Raw genomic sequence first — 16,675 nt, forward strand, 5'->3', positions numbered from 1 at the left:
GGAGCATCTCACACAGATCAGTCAGTTCGCCTGTAAACCCTTCCTCCTAGTTGCCGGGCTATCCACATGCATACGAAGCCTTCGTCCGCAGTCCAAGTCGACTCACTTGTCATCGCTCAACGCCACGCTGCATTTCATAGATACAAAGGAAATTCCAACTCGAAGATACCGGGCGAAACATGTACAACATCTTCGTGGACCATGTCTACCCAGTAGTTCATTTCGTGTCATGTACCGAGCCTGTATGGGAATTCTTATTTCCCAATTGGCCGTGGTGTCGCTTCCTCATCATCACCGCCATCGCCATCTCCTTTGGCAACTGTCAAAGGCCGAGGTGTTGCGTCTATACTGTCTGTTCCATCCTTGTCCTTATTGGGCGTGACACCTTCAGCCTTCAGTCCTGCGTCAGGAGGAGTACGTGCAGTAGCTTCCGCAACCACTTCACCATCCAGAACTCCAGTCTCCATCTCCTTTGAAGGCGTGGTCGCGACTTGCGTCACAGCTTCAGGCGTGCTTTCTGAGCCGACCGTCAAGCTATCGTGACTGTTGGCCCGCATCATTTCAATGCCGAGCTTCGAGCTGGGCAGACCGGCTTTGCTCAGTATCTGCTGGCTATTGCGGCCGTGGTGCTTTTCTCGACCACTTCCCAGTTCCTCGTCTTCGTCATCAGCTGATTCAGTGCCCTCCAAGGTTCTATGTTCAGGGCCTTCTCGTCGCCCTCTCAGCTTATCGTTGCTTCGTGGGCGGTGTTCCATCTGAGCCGGCGCGGATTGCTGAGCAATGAGAGAAGGAACTCCCTTTCTTGGGGGTTCAGAGGCATCGTTGTTGTCTGTGATGTTCAAGCCACCTTCGTCCCACTCGTTTGTTGGCTTGCGACTAACAACAACCGGCAACTCATCAGTCGTCACAGATTCCGAATCACCAAATAGTGATGATGTAATCGAGTCCTCACGGCTTGACATCATTGCATTTCCCAGTCGACTCGCAAAGATGGACGAGCCTGATGTCGGACTGTCTTCAAGTCGCGAGTTGGCTTTGCGGATTCCCATTGGGATCGGGCGTGGCATGCTTGATGATTGACCTGGTGACTCGGGCCGCCACTGACACAATCCGCGCAGAACTTCAGTAAGTTTTGACGAACTGATGGGCTTCTCGATTAATGAATCAAAGTAATGTGGTGCTTGAAGCTCCTTGAGGTAAGCTGTAATGGCCACAATCGGTGTGTGAGAATTGGCGTTCTTGGTCTCCCGAATCATTCGTGCCACATCAGCTCCATTGATTTGAGGAAGCTGATACTCGAGAAAAATGACGTCAAACTTGATTTCACTCATCGAATATCGAACAGCTTCAGACCCATTTGGTACGGATATAGTACGACATCTCAGCTTTTCAAGCAATTTCTCCATGACCATGCGAGATACCGGGTGATCTTCGCAAATCAGCACATCAAGAGGACGGAAAGTAGGGCCTCCGTCAAAGGCAATCTGCGAGAGCCGCCTTGAGCTCTGTCTGCGCCTCTGTACTCGGAGAAGGGCGTTATGCTTCTCGCCTTCGTTATCTGATGAGGATGGTGACATGTCAAAGACCTGGCTTCTCCGATTTCGATGATGGTGCATTATGTCGGAAGCAACGGGACTGCCGTCCTGAGATTGAGAGCCAACAGTAAGTGATCTCGAACGTCCGGCAGATGAATTGCTCGACTGCCGTGGGGTTGATATGGTCTTTTGGGGAGACAGTGACAGAGGAGGTGGCACCGCACTGCGACTCTGGACTGGAGACGAGGCTGCGACCGTTGTGGCGGCCTTTTGCAGGCTTGGGGGTACTTTGGGTATCTCGAATGCCGAGCCTGGCTGCAGAGATGCGGCAGTTGATTGGTGAGATAGGCTGGAAGAGTTACTCGAGGCCTTTCGTCGTCCATCGGCACCTTGGCCAGCGACAAATGAAACCAACAACGGTGATGATGGTTGGGAGGCTCGGTTGGGTGACGCACTTGTATGACCAAATCCAGATGGCGATTGTGCTCGATTTGTCACCTTGGCATTGGAGATAGTTCTGGAAACAGGGTTTGATAGGACAGGGCTGCCTTCGAGCGACGGCCCTGGTGATATGACATTGCTGGATGCCCCGGGGCTAACGGATGTTCCTTTACTTTGCGTTGCTAGCGCCTCGGCTCGCAACTTTTGGATCACGTCCTTGTTGGCCTTCTCCAACACAGGTAGGTTCTTGAATGAGAATGAACCGAAGTCGTCCATCGCCACCGGCTCGCTCAGGCGTCTCGATTTCAGATCTCGGACATGTGGGGGAATATGCAGTGGCATCAATTTTCGGTTTATAGAATTGACCTGAGACCGGACCCGCGAAAGAGCATCATGGGGCCGTTCAGCGTACTCAGAGCCAGCTGCGGAGGACTGAGGAGACGCCTGATCTTCCATCTCTTCCGCAAAAGACTGCAACACTGCTCCTCTGGCATCGAAGTATTCTGTGTCCTCGGGATTCTCAGGCTGTGGGACAAATTGAGCTTCGTCCTCCAAAAGCGTTTCCCAATTGACATCCTGAAACCAAGGGTGATGGCGAATCTCTTCACCACCAGAGGCGAACTTGTCATCGCGGTTGGAGCCTAGACGCTGGTGAGGCTCCATGCACAGGAGCTTATTGATCAAATCTTTTGCCTCTTCGGAAATGGGCTCACATTCATTCTCGTCAGGCCACTGAATCTTCCTTGCCAAGATATTCTCGAAAACCTCTTCGGCCTCACCGGCATGAAACGGTGGGATACCATAAAGGAATTCAAACAAAATACAACCGACCGACCACCAATCGCTGGTTTCATCTTGTTTGTCACCCTTTATAGTTTCTGGGGCGAGGTAGTCAGGTGTTCCCACGAAACGTCTATTTGTATCCTCAGGGTTGAAAAGCGCCATTGGAGGTGGCATCATGTTGGATAGCGGTAGGGAGTTCCTGGCGTGGCTATCCATGCTCATTCTCGAACCAACACTCATGGGTAGATCGGGCGAACCTTGCGCAACTGCCTCCTCATCTAGGGGTGACCTGACGCTGTTGGATTGGGATGCTATCTCTGCATCATGCAAGGAAAAGTTGGTGACCATACGGGCAAGTGTCTCACTACCACCACTATCACTTCGGTGTGTGCCTGATACTCGACGGGTCTCTTGGCCAAGACTGAAATAAGAAGGTTGTGCCAAGCTTCCGACTTCGGGTGTCATCTGAGGCGTCTGACCAGGGGAATGGGTATGTCCGTGGAGATCAAGCGACGCTGATCTCGACGAAGCAATAGAGGCAGATCGTGCAAAGGGTCCTTGTTTGAGCAGGTCTGGCGTTCCATCAGAGTTTTCACTATTCAATGCTCGCTTTTGCCGGCCAACCAATCCCAAGCGAGACAAGCCAAAATCTGTGAGTTTAAGATGGCCTTTCTGATCAATGAGGAGATTGTCTGGCTTTAAATCACGATGAATAATGCCTCGGCTGTGAAGATGCTCAACTCCAAGGACAACCTCACCAAGATACTTCTTCACCCATTCTTCGGGGAGACCACCAAGAACTTTGATTAGCGAAGCGCAATCTCCACCATTCAAATACTCCATCACCAGGTATAGATAGTCCTTGCTCGAAAAGGTCCAGTAAAGCTTGGCAACAAAGTCGCTTTCCCCCTGCCACATCATAATAGCTCGTTCCGCTTTGACGTTGCCGACTTGGTTCTTGGCGACCATATCGGCTTTCTTGAGTACTTTGATTGCGAAGTACTCTCCTGTAGACTTCTTCTTTGATAAGTATACACTACCAAAGGCACCTTTACTGATAGGTTTGATAATCTCAAAATCTTTGATGGATGGCTGGGTTGGGCGAGGTTGTGGGGGTGCTTGATTTGCACCTAGGCGAGGCGATGGCGGAGGCTTCATGACGAAATCAGAAATGGCTGCTGAAGATTGCCTCCGGTGATGTCTGTGACTGTGTGTGGCAGGTGAACTAAAGTCACTGCCGGGAAGCATAGGCGACGCCTCTGGAGATACAACACCTTCTTGGGACATCGGAAATCCCCTTGCTTTAATGCGTAAAGGCGAAGACGGCTGTCCCGGTCTCGAGGGTGATTCCTGCCGGTGAGGGGAAGAAGTACCAGGTAAAATAAGACTCCTTCGGTGTCGCCTTCTCGTGCTCGCGGCGCGACGGAGGTCTCCAAATTCAGATATGGGGGATTCGGTCCTTGGTGCATTGCGAGACGCCACTGATGACGATCGAAAGCTGCCCTCGCTATCAAGAAATTCACCTTCTAGGTAGACCGAGTCTCTACGAGTATCTCGTGCCTGAACCCCAAGGCTACTCTGCCCGCCAAAATGAGATCTGGGCGTAGGACACTCTTTAGGACTGCTGGATCTGGTAGAGGCCACAAACGACGTTGGTCTTGATCGATCTTTGTTTTCAGAAAGATTCATCTGGCGTAGGGCCGTGGCTAGCGCAGATGGGCTGTTCAGGGGCTCCGTGAAGCTTTCGCTGCCACGCTGCAGAAGATGCTGAGGTTCAGAGACAAAGGGTTCTGGAGGTATATCGTCGTCCTCTCCAGTACCTTCATCACATGTGTCAAATTGTTCGTACTCGGAGTTGAGCCGTTCTTCTTCTGTCGAGTCGGTCAATTCGCCGTTGGCTATGCGAGCCGCCTTCCTCAGGGCCTCGTCGATACAGTCTTGGACCAGGCAAGCAAGTTCGATACGAATACGTTCAGCATACTCGATGATTTTCCTGTGACGAAAAACAGCGTCGACCTTGTTTCTGGCAACCTTCTCCGTGTCAGCGCACAACAGAGCCAATCCTTGTTCCTGCTCCAGAGTATTGGTGCTTGGTGATTGCCATTGCAGAACCTGTGATATTCGTGACTCAGATTGTGGGGATTGCGTTCTAAAATCGCCACTTTGTTGGGTTGAGGACTCTTTTATCGCAGGTGTGCTAATCTCAATAGCGGTATCGCAAAGATCCATGAGCAGTTCGACAATTCGAGCCTGAGGTCGTCGAATAGCGAACGAGCGTGCCCTAGTATGCCCAAATCCTCCAGAACGTTCCCTCGATCGCGGTAATGAACTTCCAGGTGACGACTGAGTTGATGGCGGCGGCCCAATTGGCAAACCTTTATATTCGGCGACTGGGACAGGCGTCTGATCACCAGCAAGTGACCGGCTCTTGCGGGCCTCTAATGCGTCGAGCACCTTGACAATCGAATGTCGATGCTCAGTCAGGCTTTCCTGTGCCATTTGAACATCCATCTCAGCCCGATGTTCTTGCAAACACAAATCGGTGTGTTTCTCAAACCACCATCGAGGGATCTGGCGTTCGCAAATGCGGCAGAGGACCGGTGGCGGAGGCTCTTGTTGTTCGGGGTCATCAAGTCCGCTTTCAGCAAGTTGAGTCAGATAGCTCGCCAGAACTTCAGCACCTGAGCCTAACGAGTCCACGATTACGTTGGGAAGGTCGATCTTGATTTCTCGTGGAGCTATCCAGGGACGAATCATCCACATTGTCTAGACGAGATCAGTATCGCACAGAAAGCTAACATCGACGAATCTTACATGGCTCTCTCCACCCGAGACACTGTCGTATACCATAATGCCTTGGGCTTCAAGGTCTACAGCATGTGACTGCTCGTTCTCGGGTTGGTCATTTTCGAGGTCGATAGGTAAAAGCTTCGAGAGGGGTCCAAGATTGACAGCGAATCGGACTCGGTGGCTCCGAGAATCGTCTTTCTTCATGGATTCGACAACTTCAGTGAACACATGCTTGTTGTCGCTAACTATCAGGTCGGAGATAGGCAGTCCATTGACTGTCTCGAACTGGGTGCCTACAACATCAGTCCATGAGGGACTGACCCATTTAATTGTGCCATCGAGATTGAGGTCCACGATGGTATTGAGAGTCTGTTCAGCAGCTTCTCGAAGCTCCTCGCGCTCTTCCCGGATGTCCTGGCTCAAAGACCTCTCCATAGCAGTTGTTTGTTGTGCCCTTAGCGAGGCAACGGCCGGGGGTGCCAGGGTGGCGCCAGACGGGGATTCCATCTTATCTCAAAAGCGACTGATGTGCAAACCAGGAATAGATAGTGCAATGGATGTTTCGCAGGTTTCATCGACCGTGGGATTTTGGGCCAGGGCCCAACGTCAGGATAGCTGGCAACTCCAGCAGAAGCACAAGTGGGGAGACTCGGGGTCTGGCAAGGGCGCCAGAACTACAGACCCGCGAGACTCGGAGACATGACTGAGAGTCGACAGCGAGGGTTCTCGGGCTGACGCTGTACAACTTCTAAGCATGAACCGGACAATGAGGTCGAGATCGAGTTGTAACCCTAACGCCTGGAAGTCAAAGGGGTGACTTTTTATAAGCGTGCGAGCACCTTCAGGTGTAGCCGAGAACGGGGCCAACCGTGATCGTACCGTACCGTGATCGTGACCGTGGGTATCTGCTCGGACGATGCGAGGTGAGGTAAAAGGGAGTCGACTCGAATTGACAGCACAATCGATAGATCTGTTTTTGAAGTTGCCTAGTCTGTTCAGTCCTCGGGAGCTTGCTTGATACTGCAGCACGGGGTTTAAGAATCGCCTTAAGCCTCGAAGGGGAAGAAAGACAAAGTTTGGGCCCAGGTGAGCCATGGCTCCTTGGGCCATCGTGAAAGCGCGTTCCTCTCATGATACAATAAGCGGGGGAATGCGCTGCTGGACCAATCACCCCCCACCATCTCCCGGGAATCAAGCTCCTAGCCCTGTAAAGCTACAACATCTTGCGGGTATGGATTTTTTTTTAACAGCGCTTTACGGATACTGAGAGGGTCCTGATGCAAGCTATGGCCTCCACCCATAATGTTCCACTGTGCAGTGGGTGCCGGCTTTCCTTTCAATGGCTTTGCAATCCACTGCTTCTTGAAACCTTGTTGATAACAACTAAATGCCCCCTAATTCCATAGATTTCTCATTCGCTATGCTCGCCAAATCGGAAGCATGCAATACCAGGTAACTAGGTAAGGTAGTTACTCTAGTGATTTCCAATGACACTGACACCTACCTATGTATTGAAGTATTTCTGTCCATCAGAAGGATGACACGGTCCTGTGGGGTGGGTGTTTGATTTGTTTGGCGGGCGTTCTACACACTATCACCAGCCTTTGTTAGGTCGTCGGGCATTGTTTCATGCAATCCTAGGCCCGACCCTGGAAGTCCCCCCCTCCAGTTTCTTCCAGCAACGAAGGCTTTTGTCGCATTGATAAATGGGTGCAGTTGATGGGATGGACAGGCTACCTAAGACAGACTGAAAGGGGGGAGCATTGAGGTTCCTTCTTCCAGGCATCACACGTAAGGCAAGGCATTAGTCTGCTTGTGTCGGTCAAGATTCCGTCCCCAAACTATCCTTCCATAAGTCCATTTGAGAGCCGAAGAGGGACTTCGTGTGCCATCAAATGGATAAAATATGGAAAAGTCTCTTTCATCAGGTGCCTCATTGGGGCTGCAGCACGAACACCGCAGAGCGTAGGACTGATGATCTCCGCCTTCTGTGGCAGCATCACAAATCTTGTCCACCAATCGACAGCCCAATGGCGTCCAGTTGGTGCTGTCTTACCCGGGGGCGCAGACGCGACCGTCGGTGCAGATGCAAATGCAGATGTAGGCATTGACGGAGGTAGATCTAAAGTAAGCATCCTGCCCAGGTGACGGGTTGCAAAGGGTTATCATTAAACAGGCCACTGGCCAACAACGGGCGTCGCGGAAACGGACCGGACATTTTGAAGCAGAAGCAAGTCCAGAGGCAGGCAACATTTTATCAAGATGCAATTCCTACGTCCCCCTCACGAGTCTGTCACATCTCCTTGCGGTCGTTCTGGCGCTGTGTTAAATTATTAGCTAATTAGTGTACCGCTATTTGCCATATGAATAGCTTCTCTTCTAGGGTTGCAGTATCGAGCCTGTGAATTCATAGCGGCATGGCAACCCATAATCCAAGATTGATGATGTTTTCTCCTCATACGACGTGCTATTGATTGTTGTCTTGGTCAATTCTATAGTAGCTTTCCCTGTCTGCGCTCGAGGAACTGCATGCTCGTTTCCTCGATTAGTGTTGCAATGAGTTGGGAGGGTTGCAAGTGTAAGTTAGCTGTGCAGATACAGCAGCTTTGTCACAATTACATCGACCCGACCTGGGCTATGAATATGGGCATAGTGACGGAGAGTGCATGGTCAATATGATGATGCACCTACCTAGTGACTACTCATGCTGCTGTTGTGTCATGTTCGCATGTTTTCTATATATTCCGTGGGCCATCTTATTACTGCTCACCGCTGCCTCTTCTTTTCACACGGGCTGACCTCATCTCTTCTGCGCGAATGATCAACTCCACGTTCAACTGGAGCAATCAAGACTTACTTGGACGAGTATTTCTGGTTTACAATAGAAATGAGCTGATGCTGGTGCTGTTTCCCCTCCCACCCCAAGATTTTAGCTGCAATACCAGTCACCATCATCTTATGTCATGTTACCCATGTGGTGCCCCCGGGGGTTTACACAAGCCTCCAGCTTCACCCCCTGACCAAAATAGATGCGTAACCATGACCAATAACACCACTTATTTAATGCTTGAGCATCCAAGATTCAACGGTTGCAAATCACATTTCATGCACCCACTTCAACTGCCGTATTTTTGCCAGCGATTCGTCTTTCAAGAATCTTCTGAGAGCATCGAGCTAGAATTCGAGAATAGAGGAATATGAAGCCACATATAACAGTCACCTCCAAGGTACATTGAGTAACTGTTTGTTTGAAGTCAGTGAACTGGAACTTTATTACATCCAGTTAGTTAAGTATATAGGCAGTGACTTTATCGTGTGTGTCCAGTAGATAATGTCTATCTCACAAGGATGACGAGCGACGGATGAAAAATCGGCAGAGAACTACAGGATTTCAAAGCTGGTGAAACAGTGCAAAGCCAAAGTGCCCAGCGTCCGTTCTCTCTGCTATCTGGCTGTTGGAAGTCAAGCGAGACCTCGTCGTCTTATTCTCGGAAAGGCCTCCCTTTCCCCAAGACTCCTAGGTCTCTCAACTCTGATGAAAACCCTCAGAAACTAAGGGCTTGTACGCTGCATGGCAATTCCCTACCGTCTCTCAGCATGTTCCCTGATCTGGCCACTGCTCCAACTGAGGTCGGCGAAGTTTGTAAACATCCATTATCATTTATTAGCGTAATTATCGAGATTATATTGAAAAGTCAAAATGTCCCGGTAGCAACACGCGAGGTATAGCCAATTGGGGTCTCAGATAAGAAGATAACACGATAAGATGCTTATTTTTCAACATAACACAATTAAGGCATCATATCGAGATCAGATGTTAGATCCAGGCTAGATAGTTTATTGACAGGGTTTACGCAGATCCAATTGCCCGTAGGCAAGCAACTCTCGAATGGTCCTAGATTATAACCTATAACTACTAGGTACCTACTTGTTGAAGTTATTGTAGTGAATACCTACCTACTAGTAATTTAGGGCTCTTTAAATGATCAATGGTAGTGGGTACATCATCGGGTAATTGCAAATCAATGGATGTTAAACTGACAACGGATACAAAAGCCATTCCGTTCACGGCTATGGGGTACCGAGTGCGGGGCAATGTCAATTCACAAGATGGAATGGGACGGAAATCTATGCTTCCACTGTTAATCAGACTCTCGACCTCTTAAATCGGACGCTTCAATGCCGCTTCAGAAGCCTGATCTAGCCCCAAAACTCCTAGTGACGCCACCCCTCTCTTTTTATTAGTTTGTTGATGATATGAAGAATCAATTAACATTCCTCGCTGTTAGGCCTTTATTAGCCCAAGGTAACGGACCTAGCCATCCCAATGTCGAAAGAACCTGCCCGAAAGAACCTGCCTTTAAAGTGTAATCGTCAATGCTGACACCTCGCAGTTTGAGGTATGTGCTTCACTGATCAGCTTACATTGGGTACCCACCTTACCTATACAAAGACGTTTTTGACTGGCCGTAACCTTCCAACTCAGTCGGCGAAGGAGCACCGTAAAAGGTACATTGAGTTTGTACCCAGGTAGAAATCATGGGTTGCTGCACAACTGCCCGCTTGGGCCCAATGCAGTGATTCAGTGGCGCCGACTCACACGGGACCCTGACTAATACGTTAACGACTTGTCAGGTTCTAGAATTCCCCCGATCATCAATCTGACCAAGCAATAAACCTCTTTGCTCAAGTATCTCAAATCATTGCAGCAAGCTACCTACTAAGTACGGGGCACTAATGTGGTGTGTCAATCGCCTCTTATTGATCAAATTCCTGTAAATTACAAAAAGGCATACCTACTAAGTCGGGTCGGCATTATACACAACTGGGGCGCCTCCGATCCCCAACTGTTCATGATACAGGAGCACAGCCACGACAATCCTTTCTACAAACAACAGTTTTATCCTGACGATTGCGTGTCCAACCTCATATGCTTCATGGTTCTTGGGGTGCAGGTGACTAGATAACGCCCGACTCCTACCTCTCATAGGCGACCAGTATGGCTGCCTTCAATGCCAATCTTGCTAGCGCGACAGAGCGTTCCTTTTCTTCGTCACTCTCGCCGGACCGAGTTGTCGCCAGCTCAGAAGATGACAATGCTGCGGCCTCCACCCTCGATCCCGATTTTTACAAGAGTCTCACCGATAAGAGGACGACGCGCGGTAAGCATTTCAGACGTGACTCCCCTGCCGTGTTACTACTCACGGGACTGATTGATGCTTTAGATGGAAACCCCCCCAAGAAGCGAGGGCCCAAGCCCAACAGCAAGCCTGCCTTGACCAGGCGGCAAGAGCTGAATCGTCAGGCACAGAGGTAATGTTGCGCAAGCTTGACGAATGCCTGTATCTAACATGTGTCCTTTGTCAGAACACATCGCGAAAGAAAGGAGCTCTACATCAAGGCACTGGAAGATGAAGTTCTTCGCCTTAAAGAGGTCTTCAGCAATGTTTCATTGGATAGGGAGAGATTGGCCGATGAGAACAAACGGCTGCGAGACACTTTGGCGCAGGCTGGGCTTCAATATAGCAGCCCGCATGTAGCAGGCAGCGCGACGAGCCGTGGTCCCGACTCGGCCAATACAAGTTCTCCGCCCTTGACCTCGCGATCGACAGCGCCATCGGTTGGCTCTCCATTGAACCTACCTGTGGCCGTCGATCAAGGCTCCACGACAGGCCAACCGCATGGAATGCCTCAGCCCTTTTATCGTGGAAATTCTGAGCTGGAACAGGCGGGCATTGACTTCGTTTTAACGTACGATAACTCCTACTCGAACAATCCCCAGTGATCCCTCTATGTGATATGACGCGAGTTGCATTGCGCCATGGGTGAGCTTTGGCAGGACATATTGATGGTTAGATCAGCTAACAGATCGCGGGCACATATAGTCTCGAGAGGCCGTGCATGACGCATATTCAGTTCATGGTTGAGAGAGCATCTGAGCCTGAAGGCGAACCCTGTGGGCATGCACTTATGGCATCGTGCCCACCAGGCCCGGCTCCAGAAACAAGACCAGGTTTGCCCTTCGGGAAAACCCATATTCCATCGGATGGTGATACGAACCAGAAGACATGGGAAGTTCCAAAGGCAGACCTTGCCACTTTATTGGATCTAAGTAAGAGTATCGACCTCGATGGTGAGGTAACTCCTGTTATGTCATGGGGTATGCTCATGTCACACCCAAGGGCAAATGAGTTGGAGGTGGTTGACTTCCGAAAGCTGAGTGAAGAACTCATTCGAAAAGTGAGATGCTATGGGTAAGTTTTCTGCAACGTCACGCCAGCATATACTGACTTGGTCAAGCTTTGGTGCTGTAATGGAGGAATTTGAGGTGCGAGATGCTATCGACAACGTGTTCGGCGGTAAGGACACGATGATGTGTGAATAGGAGTTTGCTTTGTATTTTTCGAGTCAGGGGAGACGACAGCTGTTGTTTGTATGTTTCTATTTGCTGTTTTGACATCTTAATTATTATGAGCATATCTCCAGCAATTGTCCCCACCTATTCTAGCTGTTATAAGTTACGAAATCTGTTGGAATCACATGTGTCTCGGTCTCTCCTGTACCCTCCTATTTGTCAATAATAAGAGGAGCATATTACCGTACAGGGCGCGCACATCATGCATAAATCAATTTTGACCTACAACCCTTCAAAATGATCTGCTCTACCTATTGAGTGAAGTTTATGTTTACCCTATGCCTGTTAAACGTGGCTGAGTGCCGTGGCTGAGGCACACAATCAGCACCGCGGGGCTTGAGTGTTTTTTTTCAAGCCCCACTCCACCCCACCACAAATTCGTCGTGGATGTCCAAATTCTAGCATCGCTTGTGAACCGAAAGATTGATTGACGCATCCCCCGCTTCCGAAGCCAACACCAAGCTTCTTTGATTGATTTCGCCTATCGCGCATCCGAAAGCGCAAAGAAATCATCGATATTGTTCTTTCCAAAATGGCGGACTCTCTCGACTACGTCAAGATCTGCGAAAGCTGCCCCGCCGGTGACGGTTGGGGTCCTGCAGTCACCACAGAGACTACCCTCAACGGCGTTCCATATGCGCCTTTCTCCAAGGGCGATAAGCTGGGACGCATGGCCGACTGGACTGCCGAGGGCAAGGATAGAGAGCGAGGTGGACGAGCACAGTACAACAGGAATTTCCGAGGTAGGTCATATCGTGTTGTCGTGTTGTTCTATTCTCTGTCGAGATCATACTCGTCTTAAATAAGCTCTTGGCTGACCGCAATAATTCCTGCAGACCAACAAGTCTATGGCTCTAGCCACGCCATCACCTTTAATGCCCCTCCTGCCGAGGACGAATCAACATTCTCAGTCGTTAGTAACGTCCGAGACTCGACAAAGTCAAGATACGGCCGCGGGGCCGTCTTCACTCGTGGCCGTGGCCAACGTGGAGGCCAGGCCGGTGCCCGGGGCGGACGAACCCAGCTTCAGAGAGGCGGCGCCGGTGCCGCTGGACGACAGGGCTACGACCGAGGTGGTCGATCCAATCCTGGTCGTGGCGGTCGCCGCTTTGGCTGGAAGGATTATGACAAGCCTGCTCGTAACCGAGATGCCAGTATCAATGTCAAGGCTGAGTGGAAGCTTCTTGAGGAGATCGACTTCAACCGCTTGGCTAAACTGAATCTCGACACCGACGAGGGCGAGGATATCGATGACTACGGTTTCCTCTACCACTATGACCGCTCTTATGACAAGCAGCCTGTCAAGGGTGCCGAGAAGAAGCTCACACCAATCGACCGTGCTGCCTACAACGTTACCACCTCATCCGATCCCGTAATCCAAGAGCTTGCCGAGAAGGACGAGGCAACTATCTTTGCCACGGATAGTATTTTGTCCATGCTCATGTGCTCTCCTCGATCCGTTTACCCCTGGGACATTGTCATTTCTCGACAGGGTAACAAGATCTTTTTGGACAAGCGCGATAATGCCGCTCTTGATATGGTGACGGTCAATGAGAATGCTGCCGATGCTCCTCTCGATGCTGCTGATGGTAGTAAGGACACCATCAACCAACCCAATGCCCTTGCCGAGGAGGCCACCTACATCAACCACAACTTCACTAACCAGGTCGTCATCGAGAGCGAGTCGTCGAAGGTCACTATGGCTCACGGCAATCCCTTCTACAACTCGTCTGAGGATACCGACCCTCCTGCCAGCAAGGCCTACAAGTACCGACGGTTCGACCTTTCCCTCAACGAGGAGGAGCCTGTCCACCTTGTCGTCCGAACAGAGGTCGACGCCGTTCAAAGGAACGCTATCAGCGGCGAGGACCAGCACGTCAGCATCCATGCTCTCAACGAGTTTGACAGCAAGGCTCAAGGCAGCGGCGGTGCACTTGACTGGCGAAGCAAGCTTGTTACCCAGCGTGGTGCTGTTGTTGCTACCGAGATGAAGAACAACAGTTGCAAGCTCGCCCGCTGGACAGTGCAGAGCATCCTTGCCAGCGCAGATGTGATGAAGCTTGGGTGAGTCTGCTAATTTAGTGATACTTGAATGTTTTGCTAATCGATCTGCAGTTTTGTTTCCCGTCTTACCCCCCGTTCCAATGACAAGCACGTCGTATTGGGCGTTATCGGCTGGAAGCCCCGCGATTTCGCTAACCAGATGAACCTCTCTCTCTCCAATGGTTGGGGTATTGTTCGCACTATCGCCGACATGTGTCTCAGCAGCGAGAGCCAAGATGCCAAGTTTGTCCTCGTCAAGGACCCGAACAAGTCTATCCTCCGTCTGTACGAGGTGCCTGCTGGCAGCTTCGACGACGATGATGATGAGGAGATTGAGGAGCCCCAGGGCGAGGAGGAGCAGTAGATCAAAGAGAACTAGACATGGCCATGTCACGTTGTGCATATTCGCTAGTTTCATGACAGTGGACAGGGCCACGGGATAAAAGGCATGAGATTTGCAGGAAGTCCCATGCTCTAATGATTTGAAGCAGTGGATGCAATCTCTATCAGGCTCTGGAAGGCCGTTTTTGTATTTGACTGTGGTTGCAGTCCGGAACAAAAAGAACACGTGATTTTACTCGACATTTTGTTGTATCTTTCTGGGGACTGTGACCTTGAATGAGATTTGTTCCTTGGTGTGAAGAACTCACAATCGATCGACTTATATATTAACAGTGTACCCAATATAAATACTGCAACGACAATTATTAGGTATGTTGCAGTATTTCAAAATTCCCTTCCCTTCCTGGGCCTCGTTTTACAGCCACATTTTGAAATTGTCGCTAATTGATTGCCAGGGTAGGACAAATGTATCTGCAAGAAATGTTAACCAAGATGCAAGCATTACCAGGTATGCCGGGACTTCTGTTGATTCATCAAACAGAGACCACTGGTAATTGGAAGTGGCTCAGAGGTCCAAGCGAATAAAAGTACAGCTGTCGGCACAGAACGTCGGTGGCCCGTCCTCGGTAAGGACGGCACGGGTAACCCGAGAGCAGTGTTAAGCTGCGGTATACTTTCCACACCTCAGGAGGCAAAGGCTTCGTCATGATGGTAGCCATCTACGGAGTACAATTGATGAGAGACTGGCTGGTTTACCTACTAAGGTTACCGGGGGATGGCGGGTTGTGGCTGAAGAAGAAGTTTATGACACACATCTGTTCTTGGCTGAAAATGACATCAGTTGATCAATCTGAATCCTGAGATGCTCGGGCTCCAGTCTAGACTCAAGGCATGGAACCTAGGGGGGGGGGGGGGGGCAAGAAACCTCGGGACAGCCAGCCTAGGTAGGCGACAAAATGATTCAAGTAACTTCAACTTAGGATACGTGTAGATTCAGAGAACCATAGACTGAGTATTTTTGGCACCTCGCTTCAAGATCAGAAGTTTTCTTACTCCGTACTCGCCAAGAGCAACGTCTCGTTCATGCCGCACTACCGATCAGACGGACCTTAGGTCCCCGCAGCAGGCATTACGAGCCTCTAATTGGCTGATCAAGCTCTCTCATTGTTCCAGTCTCAAATGTTCTACATGATAGATGGCTGTTGCCGATGGCCAATTAAAGATCCGCTGCCGGTGACCTCGATACTTCTTACATGGCGGGCGCAATAGTTTAGTACTTCTTCTCCTCCACCCTCTCATCTCCATCATTTCTTTCCAAGCCGGCACCTCACCTGCGCTTCTTCTTCATACATCACCTATAGGCGGTCTATCGTACGCACCTCAATCGCAGCAACAACAGCTTCGTTTATCTGTACCATGTCTGCTCAAGATTACTACGGCGGCGGTGGTGGCGGCGGTTACCCTCAGCATCCCCAGCCTGTTCGTTACCCAAGCGATTAAAGAAAAGAAAAGAAAAGAAAAAAAAACCTCGATCGCGATTGCTAATTATCTCGTTTCGTAGTCTTACGGTCCCCCCCAAGGTCAATACGGCCCTCCCCAAGGCCAGTATGGCCCTCCTCAGGGACAGTATGGTCCCCCTCAAGGGCAATATTACGGTCCACCCCAAGGCCAACCCCCCATGCAATATCAACAAGCGCCTCCTCAACAAAGTGGCGGCAAGCGCGGCGGTGGCGGCTGCTTGACAGCTTGTCTGGCGGCCATGTGCTGTTGCTGTGTTGCTGAAGAGGGATGCGAGTGCTGGTAAGTCAACTCTCGTGTAGTCATCGGCATTATCAACCATTGGAAGCTCTTGACTAGCACCAATTGAGCCCCGCGCAAGCACAAAACCAGACCGAAGTGAATACCTACTAACGTGTGTCACTTGATAGCATCGATTGTTGTGACTGCCTCTTTTAAGCGGCCTGCCTCAGCAAAACAAAGTACCGAGATACGATCCCCACGATACATATAACCAGCCCGCGCATGGCCCTATGAAAACTCCAAGAATCATGAGACCTCTTCAAATAATTTGTAAAAGAAGTTACAAATACCCTGTCTCATGATTAACTAATATATTACGTTCTCTCACAGAGATGGTGGACGTGGCATTATCAGGACAAGTAAATCCCGTAACCGGACTGAACAGCCGACTGCGGTTCAATGTTCGAGCATACTGAAGGATTGATGGGCGTAGCTCGTCGTTTCCACGTACAAGGCAATAGCTATTGTATCATATACTCTTGATATAACCAATTGATATGAATATAGGATATTGGATCGTTTGTTT

At 50.2% G+C, this 16,675-nt stretch overlaps 4 protein-coding genes across 4 annotated transcripts; 3 read left to right on the forward strand and 1 right to left on the reverse strand.

Moving 5' to 3' along the window:
• Positions 1-254: 254 nt before the first annotated feature.
• FPRO_00630 (related to RIM15-protein kinase involved in expression of meiotic genes) lies at positions 255-6,056 on the reverse strand (the record flags this gene model as incomplete). Its single annotated transcript, XM_031224281.1, has 2 exons — positions 255-5,525; positions 5,574-6,056. 2 exons carry the CDS (start codon positions 6,054-6,056, stop codon positions 255-257), a joined length of 5,754 nt encoding a protein of 1,917 aa, XP_031075840.1.
• Positions 6,057-10,548: 4,492 nt separating this feature from the next.
• Positions 10,549-11,934, forward strand: FPRO_00629 (uncharacterized protein; the record flags this gene model as incomplete). The annotated part of the gene is made up of 5 exons (XM_031224292.1): positions 10,549-10,711; positions 10,775-10,862; positions 10,917-11,300; positions 11,435-11,803; positions 11,850-11,934. 5 exons carry the CDS (start codon positions 10,549-10,551, stop codon positions 11,932-11,934), a joined length of 1,089 nt encoding a protein of 362 aa, XP_031075841.1.
• A 562-nt stretch (positions 11,935-12,496) lies between these two features.
• Positions 12,497-14,371, forward strand: FPRO_00628 (putative eukaryotic translation initiation factor 3 subunit 7 homolog; the record flags this gene model as incomplete). Its single annotated transcript, XM_031224303.1, has 3 exons — positions 12,497-12,707; positions 12,801-14,028; positions 14,080-14,371. The coding sequence occupies 3 exons, from the start codon at positions 12,497-12,499 to the stop codon at positions 14,369-14,371; spliced, it is 1,731 nt and encodes a 576-aa protein (XP_031075842.1).
• Positions 14,372-15,765: 1,394 nt separating this feature from the next.
• On the forward strand, positions 15,766-16,153 carry FPRO_00627 (uncharacterized protein; the record flags this gene model as incomplete). The annotated part of the gene is made up of 2 exons (XM_031224314.1): positions 15,766-15,828; positions 15,911-16,153. The coding sequence occupies 2 exons, from the start codon at positions 15,766-15,768 to the stop codon at positions 16,151-16,153; spliced, it is 306 nt and encodes a 101-aa protein (XP_031075843.1).
• Between the last annotated feature and the right edge of the window lie 522 nt (positions 16,154-16,675).

This window comes from Fusarium proliferatum (genome assembly GCF_900067095.1).
Source record: "Fusarium proliferatum ET1 genome assembly, contig: FPRO_scaffold001, whole genome shotgun sequence".
NCBI lineage: Eukaryota > Fungi > Ascomycota > Sordariomycetes > Hypocreales > Nectriaceae > Fusarium > Fusarium proliferatum.